The sequence below is a fragment of the Trichosporon asahii genome, assembly GCF_000293215.1.
Source record: "Trichosporon asahii var. asahii CBS 2479 unplaced genomic scaffold scaffold00017, whole genome shotgun sequence".
Classification (NCBI taxonomy): Eukaryota; Fungi; Basidiomycota; class Tremellomycetes; order Trichosporonales; family Trichosporonaceae; genus Trichosporon; species Trichosporon asahii.
Genome location: NW_014040907.1, coordinates 800,278 through 816,471, shown reverse-complemented (window position 1 = coordinate 816,471; position 16,194 = coordinate 800,278). Strand labels below are relative to the sequence as shown.

Sequence of the window (16,194 nt, the reverse complement as noted above, 5' to 3'; positions counted from 1 at the left end):
CCACCTCCCCCCCCCACTCCACCTCCACTCCACGCCACCTCCACTCCCGCTGCCACCTCCACCCTCCACCCCCGCCTCCACCTCCACCCTCCACTCGCCACTCCACCTTCATTCCCCACTCCCAGTTTCCCAGTTGACACCTAGACCACCTCTCGCCTCCTCAAGCCTCAAGCCTCAAGACCTCAAGACGCCGAGCTCGTCTCGCAGAGACACTGTGACGCTGGCTGTTGCACTTGGAGTTGATCGCCCAAGTTCAGCAGTTGGCCCACGGTGTCTCTGATGGCCCCTTTGCGAGTGTGGCCACACTTGCACTGGGGTAGCCAGTGGCCTCCACTGATTGTAGCCCGTAGTTGTAGCCGTAGACCCACACTCTCCCCCTCCACTCTCCCACGCTCTCCCCCTCCACTCTCCCACGCCCCCTCCCCCTCCACTCTCCCACGCTCCACTCTCCCACGCCCTCGCTCATGGGCCCAACCCTCCAGCCATGTCCTCCCTGGCTGGTGCCGCCTGGCCTGCCAGGCCCAGCCACTCCGACACCTCACTGCCACTGGCCTCTCCGACAACCTCCACCGGCCCGCCTCGACACTGGCCGCCCTGGCCTCTCCGACACTGGCCACTCTGCTACCGGCACTCCGACACGGGCCGCTCTGCCTCGGTCACCGCCACTTTCCTCTGCGACACTGGCCTCTCTGCCACAGGGCGCTCGGGTATTGGCCCGCCACTGGCCTCCTCGACACAGGCCTCTCCGACACTGGCCTGTGGCCACTGCCACCGGCCGCTCTGCTACCGGCCGCTCTGCTGGCCTCCGACACGCCTCTCCGACAACCTCACTGCCTAACCTAGGCAGCTCCGACACTACCCTCTGCCGAGTCTCATCGCCTTCAACACTGCCTTCTCCGACTCTGTCCTCGCCAATGTAGGGCTTTTCGACACCGCCTACACTCACAGGCCCCGGCACTCAGTCGTCCACTGGGCCAATCTGACCGCCTCCACCAGGCCCCGCACACTCTCCCTCCGACGCTGCCCGCCTCACGACAGCATCTTTGCGGGGGTCCTGGCCAATGGAGGCCCCGCAGAGTTGCCTATGCCTTGTTCCTATACTCTAGGAGCGACTCTGGGCCGCCGCGGGTCGACGAGCTCGCTTGGCCTTCTCTCCGTCTACGCCACCTGCACCTTCAGCCGCCTCTCTCCGCATGCCACTCCGCCGGACCACATCCCGGCCCTTCGGCGTCTACCGACGTCATACACTCATCCGAGGCAGGTGTCAACTATCGAGACACCTCCATATCCACCGTTGCCTCGGACGGTGCACCATAGTCTTGATCACAACTGTACGGTAAGTAGCTGTGATGTATTGCCTGCGAGCACGCGAGGGCGGTTAGATCGACTTCTGCGCACGTTACGTAACGGTTTGTGGTGATCGGCGTCACCAGGCCCGTGGTCGATCGCCGAGTTGCCGATGCACACTCCGCGTGGGATGTCCGGGACGGCGTACAACACGTGTGGACGACATGCCAGCCATTCCGCGAGGTGGGGGTGTGGGGGAGGCGCGGATAACGGTGATATCCGAGGGGTCACATGGTGTTACATCATCCCCCGTGTGAAGCACCCGATCCAATCCGTCCCGGCTATATCATCCTCGTCTACTCTACGCTCATCCCATCACTCTCGCCATGCCCACCGACAAGCACATCAGCCAGCTCCTCCAGCGCGCGCTCAAGGGCGCCAAGAGGCCCTACCTCCTCGCCGACCACCTCGCCCTGACCCGCATGGGCCCCGCCTCCATCAGCGCCATCCGCGACTCGGGCGCCACCTACGTCGACAACCCGGCCACGCACTGGGTCCTCCAGAGCTTCCAGAAGCTCTCGCCCGAGGGCTCGGGCGGCAAGGAGCGCGCCCAGGCCGCGAGCAAGGTCCTCGACGAGCTCGTGCAGCTGAACAAGGGCGCGGACGACCGCCTCCGCAAGGTCCAGGACGCAATCCAGGAGCGCATCGAGAAGCGCCGCGAGGGCCAGACGGACCCCGCCGCCAACGAGTGGTTTGACAAGTTCCGCGACCAGTGGAAGAAGGCCCAGCCCATGAGCATCTCGGGCGAGCTCGACTTTGACGGATACCCCGACTCACCCGCGTCCCCCTCCCCCCAGCGCTACCTCAACTCGTTCCTCTCCCTCATCGACGCGCTCGGAGAGGGCGAGATCGTGCTCGTCTCCGGCTCGCCCACCATCGTGAACAACGTCAACAAGTTTACCGAGGACGACGGAAACGTCCAGACGATCGTCGTGGGTGAGGACTAGGCACGTGTTTCATGACCAAGGCTCAGAAGAAAATGGTTGTAGTATGCATTAAATGAGATCCTCTACCTTCTCTATCGGCTCGGGCTCGGGCTCCGGCGCGGGCGGCGGCGGCGCCTTCTTCGGCCTAGCCGCGTCAACAGCGTCTGCAAGAAGGTGCACAAGGCGGTCGAGGCCGGTGCCGTACTTGGCGCTGATGACGAGGACCTCGGCGTCGGCGGCCTTCTTCAGCGCCTCGACCTTGTCCTTGACCTCGTCCTCGGGCAGCTCGTCCGTCTTGTTGAGAGCCACGATGCGGATGCGCTCCGACAGACCCTCCTTGTACGCTTCGAGCTCGGTGTGGAGCGTCTGCATGTCGGCAACGGGGTCGGGCCGGCGCGCGTCGAGCACGTACGCGAGGGCGAGCGAACGCTCGATGGAGCGGAGGAACGAGTGGCCGAGGCCCACGTTCTCCGAGGCACGCGCGAGCAGACCGGGATTGTCCGAGATCGTGAAGCGGGTCTTCTCGGGGACGTCGCGCTTCGCCGCACGGGGGAGGGGCTGGTAGTCGCCCCGCTGGCGCGCCGCCTCATCGGCTGCACGCTCCTCCTCCGTGTCCTCGACGGGGTTCTGCATCGCCGCAGCCCACGTCCCGTCCTCGAGCACGCGCACGACACCGATCTGCGGGTGCAGCGTCGTGAAGGCGTAGTTTGCCACCTCGGCGCGGCGGCCAGTCAGCTGGCGGAGGAGCGTGCTCTTGCCCGCGTTCGGGAGGCCGACGAGGCCGACGTCGGCGAGCAGCTTGAGCTCAAACTCGAATGTCCGCGTTGGCGGCAGCACACCGCGGCTCGCGAGTCGGGGGTGTCTAGTTGCCAGAGTGACGAAGTGGGGGTTGCCGAAGCCGCCGACACCTCCGCGCGCGAGGAGGATCGGCTCGGTGATGGGCTCGCCGGCGGCTCGACGTCGAATCCCGGCGTCGTCCGCGACCACCGTCCCGCTCGCCGCAGCAGCGTCTCCGCCTCCCTAATATCGCGGTCGCTCGCCTCCAGATTCGGGTGCTTCACCAGCCATCGCTCGCGTGTCCGCTTGTGTCGCTCCTCGCGCGGGAGGTTCAGGTCGTCGTACTCGCGGCCGACCTTCTCGGCCTCGCCCTCTCGCCGCACCTCGCGGATCACCGTGCCGACGGGAACGGTGACGACGACGTCCTCGCCTCTCCGCCCGTGCTTCAGGTTGCCCGCACCGTTACCGCCCTGCCCGCCGATCAGCCGCTTCGACACTGACGACAGCGACGACAGGTGCGGATTCGTCGTGAGGTAGACTGCGCCGCCGGGCCCGCCGTTGCCGCCAGACGGCGGTCCGAGGCCGCGCTTCGTCGGCAGGAACGCCGCTGTTCCAGCTCCGCCCTTGCCTGCGGTCAGCAAAGTCTGAGCAGTTACTCACCTCCGCGCACAGTGACCTTGAGAAAGTCGACAAAGTCTCCGCCCTGGCGCCCCCGCTTGACCTCCATCTTTTTCCGCCGCCGGTGCAGCTCGCCGGTGACATTGCTAAAGTCGTCCTCCGTCTCCTCGATGTGGACCGGGTCGGGCTGCGCAAGCGTGTGCTTTAGCCGGCACGGCCAGGCGCGTCGCAATGGTCGGAGCATGGTGTATGTAGCAATGAACAAGGGTTTCGGAAATTGGGCAGACGAATGACATCAAAATCACGTGATACAACAGATCTACTTCTTCTGCTCCTCCTCCTTCATGCGCTGCGCGAGGATCTTGGCCCCGACGTTGCGCACGTTGGTCGCGGCGCGCTCGATGCCGCCAGAGTGAGCCTTCTTGTACAGTGCCAGCGCCTGCTCCAGGGAGTTCGCTGGGGTTAGCTAAATGTTGCTGAAATATCGCGTTCCCAGGGCTAGATCCCGTAAAACGAATGCGGGTCAACTTCTCTTCAGCCGAGGCCCGGGTGGTCACTCACTGGCTTCCAGGATCGCCGCGAGGTTGTACTGGATCTCGGGGTCCTCCGGGGCAATCTCGAGCGCAGCCGTCAGCGCCTTGATCGCCTCTGGCGCGTTCGGCGGCTGGCTCATCATGTACGCCGAGCCGAGGTTGGTGTAGGCGTCGGCACTCGGCTCGAGCTTGATGCTCTGCTTCCATGCCTCGATCGCGGCAGGCAGGTTTTCTGTCATTAGCGAGTGGCGCCACCGACTCACGCAGCTGGTACTCGCACACGCCGAGGTTGAAGAAGGCGCCGCTCGTCGGGAGCGCGGCAGCGCTCTGCTCGTACAGGTCCTTGGCCTTCTGCACGTCGCCCTGCTCAAGGGCGTGGGTGCCGTCCTCGAGCAGGCTCTGGGCGTGCTGCAGCTTGGAGTCGGAGGACGAGATCGGATCCGGGCCAGAGGCGTAGCCTAACGTCAGCCGTGTTTTCGATGCGCCTCACCTCGGAAAGCGGGGCGGTAACGGGGGACAGCCCACGGGACCACCCTCGCCGACGCGCGCTGGACGGTGCGGGCGAGGCGGAGGGACCTGACGAATGCGCGGGACATGGTGAGATGGAGAATGCGGTCGATGTTGGACTTTCTCATGTACGTCATGAAGCGGGGGCTTGAATAAGGTTCGCGTGTCCAATAGCGCTCTCGATAATGTTTTTGTTTTCGGTGTTCACCGTATGCTCAGGACGTTGACATCGCTGCGACCTCGCCTCGTTCACATGTCCAGCCCCGTCGCAAAGAAAATGAAGTCTACCAAGGTCATCGGCACCCACTCGGGCACCTTCCACTGTGACGGTCAGTCTCCCCTCGTTCTCGCTGACATCAGAGGCCCTCGCCGTCTTCCTCCTCCGTCTCACCGACGAGTTCAAGGACGCCGACCTCGTCCGCAGCCGCGACCCCGCCAAGCGTACGTGCCGTGACGAACGCGCTGACCGTAGTCGACCCCCTGGACATTGTCGTCGATGTCGGCGGCGTGTACGACCCCGCCAAGCAGCGCTACGACCACCACCAGCGCGGCTTCACCGAGGTCTTTGGCTTTGGCGGCTTTGACCGCACCAAGCTCTCGTCCGCGGGCCTCGTGTACAAGCACTTTGGCAAGCACATCATCGCCAAGCAGCTCGGTGTCGCCGAGAGCGACCCCAAGGTCGAGACGCTCTGGCTGCAGCTCTACGGCGAGCTGATCGAGTCGATCGACGGCATCGACAACGGCGTCAACATTGCGCAGGGCGAGCTCGCGTACGCGCAGCGCACCGACCTGTCGTCGCGCGTGCGCCGCCTGAATCCGCGCTGGAACGAGCCCGCGTCGGACGACGACTACGACGCGCGCTTCGCCGTCGCGTCCAAGACGACCGGTGACGAGTTCCTGCAGCAGCTCGACTACTTTGCCAACGCGTGGCTCCCGGCGCGCGACGTCGTCAAGGAGGCGCTCGAGAAGCGCCACGAGGTCGACCCCTCGGGCAAGATTGTCGTGTTCAAGCAGGTGAATGAGGTCCGTGGAAGAGTGATGTCGCTGACGCCAGTCCGCCCCCTGGAAGGACCACCTCTTCTCGCTCGAGCCGACCATGGCCAAGGAAACCAAGATTCTCTACGTCCTCTACCCCGAGAACCCGGACAACGAGAACTCCAAGTGGCGCATCCAGTGCGTCCCCGAGTCGCCCGACAGCTTCACCAACCGCAAGTCGCTCCCCGCCGCCTGGCGCGGCCTCCGCGACGAGGAGCTCTCGAAGGAGTCGGGCATCCCTGGCGGTGTCTTTGTGCATGCGAGCGGATTCATCGGCGGAAATGAGACGTTCAACGGCGTGCTCGCGATGGCCAGGGCCGCTCTGAACGAGTAGGAGTGTAGAGAAGCCGATGTAGACGTCGAGATTCGACGGATGTAGATGTTGATGTATTCGGGACCTCCACATTCCAACTTTTGGTGACACCTCATCCGCCATGATCGCGGTCATCATCGCCATCCTTGCCGTCCTGATCTCGCCCATGTTCTTCAGCAAGCGCCTCGATGTCGCGGGCAAGGTGCGCTGCGCGTGGATTGCGCTAACTATAGTTTTGCTACATCCCCGGCGGATCCGCGGGGCTCGGCAAGTCGCTCGCCGAGGAGCTGGTCCGCCGCGGCGCGCATGTCGTCATCGTCGCGCGCGACGCGAAGCGCTCGGCCGCGACCGTCGAGGGGCTCAAGGCGCTCGCCAAGCCGTCGCAGAAGATCTTTGCTGTCAGCGCGGACCTGATGTCGAAGGATGCCGGCGACCGTGCCTTGACGAACGCGTGCGAGCTCGTCGGCGCGCTGCCCGACTACGTCTTCCTCTGCGCCGGATTCAGCAAGCCGCAGCTCTTCATCGACGCGTCGTGCGACGATCTTCAGCAGGTGAGTAACGCCCAGACTGTGCTGACGGCAGGGCTTTGACGGCACGTACTGGGTTTCCGCGTGGACGGCGCACGCGGTCACCAAGCTCTGGGTCAAGAATCGCGTGTCTGGCACGCTCACCTTCGTCTCGTCGTTCCTTGGCTACACGTCCTTTGCGGGCTACAGCCCCTACGCGCCGGGCAAGTATGCCCTCCGCGGCCTCGCCGACTCGCTCCGCTCCGAGCTGCAGCTGTACGGCATCAAGGTGCACCTGTACATGCCCGCCGGCATCCTGTCGCCCGGGTACGAGAACGAGCAAAAGACCAAGCCGGCCATCACGAAGAAGATTGAGGAGGGGGACACACCCATCGCGCCCGAGAAGGCCGCTGGCCTGCTGATCCGCGGCATCGAGCGCGGCGAGTACCAGATCACCAACGACCTCGTCACCGACCTCGTGCGCAGCGTGTCCCGCGGCCCGGTCCCGTCGAATGGACCCCTCGACTATGTCTACGGCCTGATCGCGGCCGTCGGACTCCCCATCTGGCGCCGCATCACCGACGCGCAGGTCCGCTCCGCCCGCCCCGAGGTCTACAAGCAGCTGGAGGAGCGCGGGTTTTTCAACTAGTAAATGCATACATAATCACTGGAGTCTCTTTATTGCAGCTTGGCCTTGACGCGGTCGTACGCACGGGCGTAGCGCGTCCACTCGGGCGAGCGTCCGACGCCCTCGTCCTCCTTCTCGCCCCGGATGTCGCTGCTGCCGCTCTCGAGCGCAGCGAGGCTCATGGCGCGCTCAAAGCTCGCCAGCGCCTTGAGGAGGGCGGGCTCCGTGCCCTGCTTCTCCTCGAGCACGCCCTCGGTAAAGTGCGCCTCGGCGCCGGTCTGGAGGGCTTCCCGGCGCAGGCGCTCGGCCGGGACGAGGAGCGGCCCCTTGTAAGCGGCCGGCAGCGGCTCGAGGGCGGCAATCACCGCGTCAGACTCCTCCGCTGCCAGCGCGATCGTTCCCAAAGGCGCCGTCGATTTGCGGTCCTGCGCGTGCGCAACAGAGCCGCGGTACAGGTCCAGCAGGGCACGGCGCTGCGCAAGCCACACGCTGTGGAGCACCTCGGGAGCGTTCGTGTTGTTCGGCGTGACGAGCCGTTCCGGTGTCGGGATCATGGCGCGGATAACCTCGTGCTCGCGGGCGGCGTGGTCGAGGTCGCCAGACTGCGCGGCCAGCGCAGAGTCGGACAGGAGGAGCGCAACAGTCGCACGGCGGACAGGGGCGCCCAGCTCTGGCACCGTCACCGGCTCAGGCTTCGGCTTGGACCACCACGAGCTCTTTGGCGGCTCCGGGATCTGCACGCCGGCTGTCTGCAGTCCCCACTGGCGCCACTTGGCCGCGTCCGCCGAGTCGCCCGCCCGGTTCGCGAGGTCGGAAAGCTTGAGCGCGAGGCGGATGGAGAGCGCCTGGTTCAGCTCGGTTTGCGGCTTGGGCGTCCGCGCAACGTCCTCGTACAGCTCGCGCGCCTGCTCGAGCGTGTCGGGCGTGCCCATGCGCTCCAGAATGGACGCCTTGAGCGTGACGAGGTCGAGGGCGACGGGGTCGGCGCCCTCGTGCGGCGGGAAGACCATGCCGCGCTTCTCGGCGTCCTTGATTGCGACGTCGATGTACTGCTCCGCGAGCTCGTATCCGCGGTCGATCTTGTTCAGCCCGCCAATGGCGCCGCTGAGCTGCGGGTGGATGCTCTGCCGTGTAGAGATCGCGCCCGGCACTCCGGCACCCTTCTCCCAGCACAGCCATGCCGCCCGCAGCGCCATGCGCGCCTTCCAGCTCAGCTTGGACGTCGTGCCGCCGTCCTCGCCCGTCCAGCTCGTGTTCTCCTCCTCCCAGCCGTGGCTGCCCGGCTTCGACTTGGCAGACGGCATCTGGTGCTCGATGTAGAGGTGCGCGGCCTCCCAGCCGGCCAGCGAGAGCGCGGCGAGTCCTGCGCCACCAATAACAATATACTTGACCGTCTTGCCGAGCATGTTGAACGCGTACATTGTCGGTTAGGCGTAGTCCTCGCGCGGCATCGTGGGCGGCATCTTAGGCAGCGTCGTGTGCGACAGGTCGGAGTACGCCCTCCTCGGCGCGCGGGCCAGCGGCCGCGAGAGGCGAACGAGTCGGGACATGGTGGTGTGGGTGGTCGAGAAATCCGGGCGGCAAAGGCGAAAAGTGGAGGTGGATGGGCTTACGTAAACGTTAGTGGCGAATGCGTCCCAGAGCCATACTCGCTGAGTTGTGTATATGCATACATGGTGGTACAACAGTCTATGCACTCGTCTTGGTCTCCTCGATGACGCCGCTCCCGAGGCAGCGGTCGCCGTCCCACACGCCGACAATCTGGCCCTCGGCGACGGCGCCGACGGGCTTGTCAAAGTCCACCCTGACCCTTCCCTCGACCGACACGCGTCCCGGGACCGGCTCCATGCGATGCCGGATCTGAATCAAAGCGTTGTCAATGTGTTCTGGCGGGTGGCCAGCGATCCAGTTGAAGTCGCTCGACCACAGCTGCTCGCAGTAGAGAGCCGGGTGGTCCGCCCCCTGCACCAGGAGGATGTCGTTGCCGTTGACGTGTTTCCGCGCAATGTACCACCGCCCGCCCGGAAGTCCGCCGAGTCGTGGCCGCTGCCCAATCGTGTAGTAGCAGTTGCCGCGATGCGGCGCCATGCGCTCGCCCTCGAGGTTGACAAAGTATCCCGGCTCCGCCAGCGAGGTGTACTGCGAGACAAAGTCGCCAAACTTGCCCCTCTCGCCGATGAAGCAGACGCCCATGCTCTCTTCGCGCTCGGCCGTCGGAAGATTAAAGTGACGTGCGAGGTCGCGGACGCTCGGTTTCGGGATTCCGGCGAGAGGGAATACAGCCTTGGCAAGCTGCTCCTCGCGCACCTGGCTCAGGTAGTATGTCTGGTCCTTGTTGGCGTCGAGCGCGCGGTGCAGAGTTGCGCCGTCGGGAGACCGCTTAACGCGAGCGTAGTGGCCTAATGTCAGCTAGATCTAAACCTGACTCACCTGTTGCGAGGAAGTGCCCGGGCGGAATGTGCTGCATCAGCGCGCCAAACTTGATTTCGCGGTTGCAGGCGACGTCTGGATTCGGGGTCTGGCCCGCCTCCCACACTGCAATCGCAGGCTCGAACACTCGTGTCCAGTACTCTTTCGACAGGTCGACGAGCCGGATGTCCGACTGCGGGATGCCGACGTGCTTGCAAACGCGCTTGACGTCTTCCCAGTCCCGCTCCCACGAGCAAGGCGAGTGCGTCGCTGGCGTTCCGTACGAAAGAGACAGAGGAAGCTCGTCGGCGTTTTCAGAGAGCAGCGGGTCCCAGTTGCGCATGAACAGGACCGAGAGGTTGAGCGGCAGCTCGCGCAGAACGCTGAGCGTCACAGACGAGTCGACACCGCCAGACATTGCCACGACGACTGGGGTCAGCTTCGCCAGTCAGCTTACTCACCATTGTCACCCTTCTTCAAGTAGAGGTCCTCGAGCGTCGGTAGCCGCACGGCAGCTGTCGAGTAGCTGCGCGGTAGCCAGCTCAACGCTGGCCGTACGCGCATGGTGGATGATGCGGAACAGACTTTTGGGACCTCCACCTGCGGCTGAACACCGGGAAAACAACGGCGATTCGGGGAGCGCCGCCCACCTGGGTCACGTGTTTGTCTCCGGGGCCCGACCACGCTCCGGTTACCGGCAACTAAAGTCCCCTTCCAACACTTGCCATCACCATCCACACCATGTCCGGCGTCACGAAGAAGGAAGAGACCAAGGACACACCGTCCCCGAGCAAGGCTCGCCCCGCCCTCGAAGGACGACTACCGCTCCCGCGTGGAGAGCGATGACGACGATGACGACCTCGACGACCTTGATGGTGAGCATCACGCTGACCCCGCTGACAGCAGACGTGCTCGACTCGTTCAACAAGCCCAAGTCTGCGCTTGGCAAGCGGCCACAGGGCGCCTCTACTTCTGCTTCGGCTTCCCCCGCGCCCAAGGCACCTGCACCCGGAGGCCCCAGCGGTCCCAGCGCTGAGGGCAGCGAAGAGTTTGAAGCCCAGCTGATCGAGGGCATGGAGTCGTTGCTGCGCCAGCTCGCGAACGAGAACCCGCCCGGGCCCATGGCCGGCGAGACGAGCGCGAAGGCGGAGTCGCCCAAGAAGCTCAGCGCCGAGGAGGAGGAGAAGGCGTTCCAACAGGCGCTCGAGGCGATGCTCAGCGGCGAGGGGCTCGAAGCGCTCGGCGTGGACAAGAAGAACCCGCGCGCGCCCCCCGCGCCCCCCAAGCCCGGCAAGCCGACGAGCTTCGAGGAGACGATCAAAAAGGCGATGGAGAACATCAACCAGGGCGGCTCGAACGCCGGCGGCGGCAGCGACGGCATGCCGGGCGACCTGGCCGCGCTGCTGCAACAGCTGAGCACCGACCCCTCGGCGCTCGACGGATTAGAGGGGCTCGGCGACGACGACGACGAGCTCGGCGGCCTGCTCGACGGCATGATGGCGCAGCTCATGAGCAAGGAGGTGCTCGAGGAGCCCATGGCAGAGCTCGCGCAAAAGTACCCCGAGTACCTCGCGAACCCGCCGAAAGACGTCAGTGCGGCGGACATTGAAAAGTACAAGAAGCAGCACGAGCTCGTCAAGCAGATTGTCGACGTGTTCAAGCGCCCAAACTACGAGGACTCGGTCGACGGCAAGGAGGTCGCGCGCCTCGTCGGCGAGATGCAGGATCTCGGCGGCCCGCCGAACGAGATCATGGGCGAGCTCCCCGAGGGCTTCGACCTGGGTGCGCTGGCCGGCAACGAGGGATGCGTCGTCATGTAATGCATTCTATGTGCAGCAATTCTAGATGCGTCTAGTAGACGTAGGGGATGAAGCGCCAGCGGACGACCTTGCAGTACTCGTCCCAGTCGTCGCCGTACTTGCGCTCGCACTTCTCAAAGTCGCGGCCGCAGCGGTGCGTGAGGACGGCGAGGAAGAAGATGGGGTACCAGAGCGTGATGGGCGTGTTGAAGCCGGCGGTGAGGCCCCAGGTGAGCGCCTGGATCCAGTCGGCCGAGTAGTTGGGCTTGCGCACGTAGCGCCACCAGCCGGACGTGAGGAGCTTGTTGCCGTGCTTGGTCTGGATGAACGTGGGGTTCTCGACGACGCTCCAGGGGAGCTGCGGGAACGCCTTGCGGGGCTTGTACTCGCCCTGCTGCTGCATCTTGAAGGCCGACTTTTGCGCCATGCTCGTGTCAAAGATGTAGTAGCAGGTGAGGAGCGTGACGAACATGGCGACGCACGCCCAGGTGGGGAACTCGTACGTCGACGGGTCCGCGCGCACCATGTAGATGGTCGGGTAGCAGTACGTGAAGGGCACGCCGGCCATGTTCCAGAAGATGAGCATCCAGCCAAACTTCTCGTGGAACATGTCCCACGTCTGGGGGATCATCTGCTCGCCCTTGGCGCACGCGTTGATGTAGAGGCCGGTCGCGAGCAGCATGTGGAACATGTTGTACGTGACGTGGCCGAGGTCCTCGTACTGCTTGACGACGCCCGAGAGAGAGATCAGGAAGAGGAGCACCCACGGGACGCGCACCTCGGCGAACATCTTGAGGTCGATGGGGCCGAGGCGCGGGTTGAGCGAGACGCCCATGAAGTGGTCGTACACCGCGACGCCGGACATGCGCAGGGGCGCGCCGCCGTAGTGCATGGTGCGCGCGAGAATGTCAATCGTCGCCGAGATGGTGTACGAGGTCACGATGGCGACGGTCATGATGCCGCCAAAGTTCTCGATGATCCACGGGAGGCGGTAGATGCTGGTGTAGTGCAGGACGCCAGCGAGGATGAGCGTCGCGTACCACGACCAGAGGGCGTTGCACTTGTAGAGGAGCGTCTTGTAGCCGAGGGAGGGGACGGGGAGGCCGTGCTGCTCGACGCCAGGCATGACCCAGGCGAAGAAGAGCTCGATCGCGGTGAGGCCGAGGTACGTGCCCCACGCAAAGGCGGTCGGGTACGCGCCGTCGACACAGTGGGCCCACATGCGCTGGAGGAAGGGGCCGACGTCGGACAGGCTCGAGGGGTGGACGAGGGCGCCGTCGTAGTACCAGAGGCAGATCCAGAGGTAGTACATGAGGACGGGGAAGCCGAGCATCATGGCGGTGACGCCGACGGGGCCGCCAAACTCGTAGGTCTGGTGCTCGTCGAGCTTCTTGTCCATCGCCTGTCCGTAGGCGGTGGGGATGGCGTTCATGATCTGGGTCGACTCGCCGGACGCGACGACCTCGGAGGTCTTTTTGCGTTGGCGGACGCCGTTGGCGCCGTTCGTGGAGCCGTTCGTGCCGTTAGCCATGGTGCCGATGGTGAGGAAACAACAACAAACGATGCGGTTTTAAGCGGCGTCGTCGTCGGCGACTGCGCCACGGACATTGAGCCTCGATCGAACGATAAAAAAGTGGTTTACGTAAGACACACGTCCGCGTTTAGTCACCGGCGCTGACCGACGCGTCAAATCTGTCCGCAGATCACGGACGTCGATCCGATCTCCGTATACCCCGCATCTCCGGGCCAAGACTTGCCCGACATCAATGATCGAACGACTCCTCTTCTTCTTCACTCTGCATCACCATGGTCGACATCACGACGCAGGCGCGGCAGTACGCCGACACGCTCCGCACCGACCCTGCCGGCTGGCGCCTCAAGGTCTCCGAGGACTCGCACGGCCAGCACAAGTGGCTCTACCTCCCCCCCGAGCAGCGCGATGCCTGGCCGCAGACCGCCGTCGACAAGTACTCGATGGGCGAGCCGACCGGGCTGCCCGACCAGCCAAAGGCCAAGACGCCCCTCGAGGCGGCACGAAACGGCCTGCGCTATTACCGCGAGCTGCAGAGCGAGGACGGCCACTTTGCGACCGAGTACGGCGGCCCGCTCTTCCTCACGCCCGGCCTCATCATCGCCCTCCAGGTCTGCGGTGTCGAGCTCCCGCAGCCCAAGAAGGACGAGCTCAAGCGGTATCTCCTCAACAAGCTGCGCCCCGAGGGCGGCTGGGGTCTGCACACCGCGGCGCCCCCGACGGTGTACGGCACGGTCATGAACTATGTCTGCCTGCGCATGCTCGGCATGGGGCCGGACGAGGGGCCAATGACCGCGATCCGCGCCAAGATTCACGAGTTTGGCGGCGCCGTCGCGATCCCGACGTGGGGCAAGGTGTGGCTCAGCATTCTGGGCGCGTACGACTGGGAGGGCGTGAACCCGACGCCGCCAGAGTTATGGTACGATGATTTTAGCGCCGCGCTAACAACAGGTGCTTGCCGGACTGGGTGCCATTCGCACCGTGGCGGTGGTGGATTCACGTGCGACTCGTCTTCACCCCGATGGCGTGGCTGTGGGGCGCGCGCTTTGTCGCCCCCCAGACGGAGCTCGTGCGCGAGCTCCGCAAGGAGATCTACGTGCAGCCGTACGAGTCGATCGACTGGCCGCGGCAGCGCAACAACACGCACAAGGTCGATCTGTACTCGCCGCACCACCCGGTCTACGACGCGCTGAATGCCATTCTCGGCGTCTACGAGAAGATGCCGTACCTCCCGTGCGTGCCGGGCCTGCGCAAGGCGGGCATGCGCGCGGCGTACCGCCAGATCGTGTACGAGGACGAGAACACGGGGTACCAGACCGTCGGACCCGTCTCCAAGGCGTTCAACATGATCTGCCGCTTCGCGCAGGAGGGCCCCGACTCGGAGGCGGTGCGCATGCACAAGAGCCGCGTCGACGACTTCCTGTGGCTGTCCAAGGACGGCCTGTTCATGACGGGCACGAACGGCTCGCAGCTGTGGGACATTTCCTTCCTCGCGCAGGCGGTCGTCGAGACGGGCCTCGCGGACGAGGCCGAGAACAAGCAGACCGTGCTCGGCATGCTCGACTGGCTCGACAAGTGCCAGATCCGCCACAACCCCAAGTGGTACCGCGCGGGCTACCGCCAGAGCTCCAAGGGCGCGTGGCCGTTCTCGACGCCCGAGCAGTCGTACACGGTGTCCGACTGCACGGCCGAAGGACTCAAAGGCGTGATCGCGCTCCAGAGCCTGTCGTACACGGACAAGCCCGTCACGATCGACCGCATGCGCGACGCCGTCGACGTGCTCCTCAGCATGCAGAATCCGTCCGGCGGGTTCGCGTCGTACGAGCTGATGCGCGGAAGCGCCAAGCTCGAGGCGCTCAACGCCGCCGAGGTGTTCGGCGACATCATGGTCGACTACATGTACCCCGAGTGCACGACGAGTGCGCTGTCCGCCCTCACGTACTTCAAGAAGCTCGACGCGCAGTACCGCGCGGCGGACATTGAAAAGTGCGTCGACAAGGCGATCCGGTGGATCCACTCGGTGCAGCGCCCCGACGGCTCGTGGTACGGCTCGTGGGGCATCTGCTTCACGTACGCGACCATGTTTGCGCTCGAGTCGCTCGCGATCGCGGGCGAGACGTACGAGAACAGCGAAAGTGTGCGCCGCGCGTGCTCCTTCCTGCTTAGCAAGCAGATGGAGGACGGCGGCTGGGGCGAGACGTACATGTCGTGCGTGTCGCTGCAGTACGCGCAGCACGAGCAGAGCCAGGTCGTGCAGACGGCGTGGGCGCTGCTCGCGCTTATCTACGGTCGCTGCCCAGACACGGCGGCCATCCGCCGCGGCTGCCAGCTGATCATGAGCCGCCAGCGCCCCCGACGGCAGCTGGCTGCAGGAGGACACGGAGGGCATCTTCAACAAGAACTGTGCCATCGACTATCCCGCCTTCAAGTTCATTTTCTGCATCTGGGCCCTCGGCCGCGCGCAAAAGTATCTCGACGCCAACCCTTAGAATCCTCGACCCACCGTTGTATGAAACACGTCCCGGCCATCGTCAGGCACCACTTTGACGCCCATGATGCATAACGCGTATACCCGTTTGATGCGTCTTGAGAGGAAGCGATGCCAGGGCAATACTGTCACGCGAGATAAGCGCGGCGTGTCTAGCGGCGTACGAGGCGTGCGCAGCTGTCGCCGGGTGCCGCGAGCTTGTGGTCCCGAGAGCTCGGAGATCAGCCACAGTCACCGGCGAGGCGCAAGGTCAACTTGACCGTTTCATGGCACGGTGAAGCGTGCTTCTCCGCTGGATAAACTTCGGCCCTGCAGTGCCTGCCTGGCGACTGACAACCTTAAGTCGGCAGTGACTCTGAGGGAACATGCATGCGTGACAGCACGCTTGCAGTACATTTCTCTCCCCAAGCATGCGTATCGGAGGAGTTCTGCAACCAGGAGCGTCTGCCAGCAATCTCAACAATTGGTAGGTCCTGCAGGTCGAACCGCCACTTGGCAGTTCGGTGAGTTATGGAGGATTGATCTACCTTGACAATCGCCTTTTGAATCATTCCAGAAGCTGCAGATCCGATCACATGTCGCCGAGACCGTGCCGTGTCCCACGAGATGATGGATACTCTGTGCCGAAACGGCGACATGAGGGCGTGTCCGGCGTGAGCCGCCTAAAGGGCGGTTTCAAGACCGCTCGGCACTCGGGGTATGCTCACCGTGCAGCGCCACCTTGGACTGTGAGTTTCTTGGGTCCGCTCCAAAAGCTTGTCATGAACTGTGTTGCGG

At 64.5% G+C, this 16,194-nt stretch overlaps 11 protein-coding genes across 11 annotated transcripts; 6 read left to right on the top strand and 5 right to left on the bottom strand.

The window, feature by feature from the left end:
- Positions 1–464: 464 nt before the first annotated feature.
- Positions 465–920, top strand: A1Q1_07931 (uncharacterized protein; the record flags this gene model as incomplete). Its single annotated transcript, XM_014326915.1, has 1 exon — positions 465–920. The coding sequence occupies one exon, from the start codon at positions 465–467 to the stop codon at positions 918–920; it is 456 nt and encodes a 151-aa protein (XP_014182390.1).
- Positions 921–1,673: 753 nt separating this feature from the next.
- A1Q1_07930 (uncharacterized protein) lies at positions 1,674–2,294 on the top strand (the record flags this gene model as incomplete). The annotated part of the gene is made up of 1 exon (XM_014326914.1): positions 1,674–2,294. The coding sequence occupies one exon, from the start codon at positions 1,674–1,676 to the stop codon at positions 2,292–2,294; it is 621 nt and encodes a 206-aa protein (XP_014182389.1).
- A 48-nt stretch (positions 2,295–2,342) lies between these two features.
- Positions 2,343–3,912, bottom strand: A1Q1_07929 (essential GTPase; the record flags this gene model as incomplete). Its single annotated transcript, XM_014326913.1, has 3 exons — positions 2,343–3,293; positions 3,335–3,673; positions 3,721–3,912. The coding sequence occupies 3 exons, from the start codon at positions 3,910–3,912 to the stop codon at positions 2,343–2,345; spliced, it is 1,482 nt and encodes a 493-aa protein (XP_014182388.1).
- A 75-nt stretch (positions 3,913–3,987) lies between these two features.
- Positions 3,988–4,797, bottom strand: A1Q1_07928 (uncharacterized protein; the record flags this gene model as incomplete). Its single annotated transcript, XM_014326912.1, has 4 exons — positions 3,988–4,124; positions 4,230–4,398; positions 4,457–4,659; positions 4,713–4,797. 4 exons carry the CDS (start codon positions 4,795–4,797, stop codon positions 3,988–3,990), a joined length of 594 nt encoding a protein of 197 aa, XP_014182387.1.
- Positions 4,798–4,961: 164 nt separating this feature from the next.
- On the top strand, positions 4,962–6,077 carry A1Q1_07927 (GAMM1 protein; the record flags this gene model as incomplete). Its single annotated transcript, XM_014326911.1, has 3 exons — positions 4,962–5,037; positions 5,181–5,722; positions 5,778–6,077. 3 exons carry the CDS (start codon positions 4,962–4,964, stop codon positions 6,075–6,077), a joined length of 918 nt encoding a protein of 305 aa, XP_014182386.1.
- A 100-nt stretch (positions 6,078–6,177) lies between these two features.
- A1Q1_07926 (oxidoreductase) lies at positions 6,178–7,211 on the top strand (the record flags this gene model as incomplete). The annotated part of the gene is made up of 2 exons (XM_014326910.1): positions 6,178–6,258; positions 6,639–7,211. 2 exons carry the CDS (start codon positions 6,178–6,180, stop codon positions 7,209–7,211), a joined length of 654 nt encoding a protein of 217 aa, XP_014182385.1.
- A 29-nt stretch (positions 7,212–7,240) lies between these two features.
- Positions 7,241–8,611, bottom strand: A1Q1_07925 (uncharacterized protein; the record flags this gene model as incomplete). Its single annotated transcript, XM_014326909.1, has 1 exon — positions 7,241–8,611. The coding sequence occupies one exon, from the start codon at positions 8,609–8,611 to the stop codon at positions 7,241–7,243; it is 1,371 nt and encodes a 456-aa protein (XP_014182384.1).
- Positions 8,612–8,879: 268 nt separating this feature from the next.
- On the bottom strand, positions 8,880–10,163 carry A1Q1_07924 (tRNA (5-methylaminomethyl-2-thiouridylate)-methyltransferase; the record flags this gene model as incomplete). Its single annotated transcript, XM_014326908.1, has 3 exons — positions 8,880–9,599; positions 9,694–9,982; positions 10,057–10,163. The coding sequence occupies 3 exons, from the start codon at positions 10,161–10,163 to the stop codon at positions 8,880–8,882; spliced, it is 1,116 nt and encodes a 371-aa protein (XP_014182383.1).
- Positions 10,164–10,471: 308 nt separating this feature from the next.
- Positions 10,472–11,419, top strand: A1Q1_07923 (peroxisome biogenesis protein peroxin 19 (Pex19); the record flags this gene model as incomplete). Its single annotated transcript, XM_014326907.1, has 1 exon — positions 10,472–11,419. The coding sequence occupies one exon, from the start codon at positions 10,472–10,474 to the stop codon at positions 11,417–11,419; it is 948 nt and encodes a 315-aa protein (XP_014182382.1).
- A 31-nt stretch (positions 11,420–11,450) lies between these two features.
- A1Q1_07922 (delta24(24-1) sterol reductase) lies at positions 11,451–12,929 on the bottom strand (the record flags this gene model as incomplete). The annotated part of the gene is made up of 1 exon (XM_014326906.1): positions 11,451–12,929. The coding sequence occupies one exon, from the start codon at positions 12,927–12,929 to the stop codon at positions 11,451–11,453; it is 1,479 nt and encodes a 492-aa protein (XP_014182381.1).
- A 275-nt stretch (positions 12,930–13,204) lies between these two features.
- A1Q1_07921 (lanosterol synthase) lies at positions 13,205–15,418 on the top strand (the record flags this gene model as incomplete). The annotated part of the gene is made up of 3 exons (XM_014326905.1): positions 13,205–13,783; positions 13,864–15,137; positions 15,277–15,418. 3 exons carry the CDS (start codon positions 13,205–13,207, stop codon positions 15,416–15,418), a joined length of 1,995 nt encoding a protein of 664 aa, XP_014182380.1.
- Between the last annotated feature and the right edge of the window lie 776 nt (positions 15,419–16,194).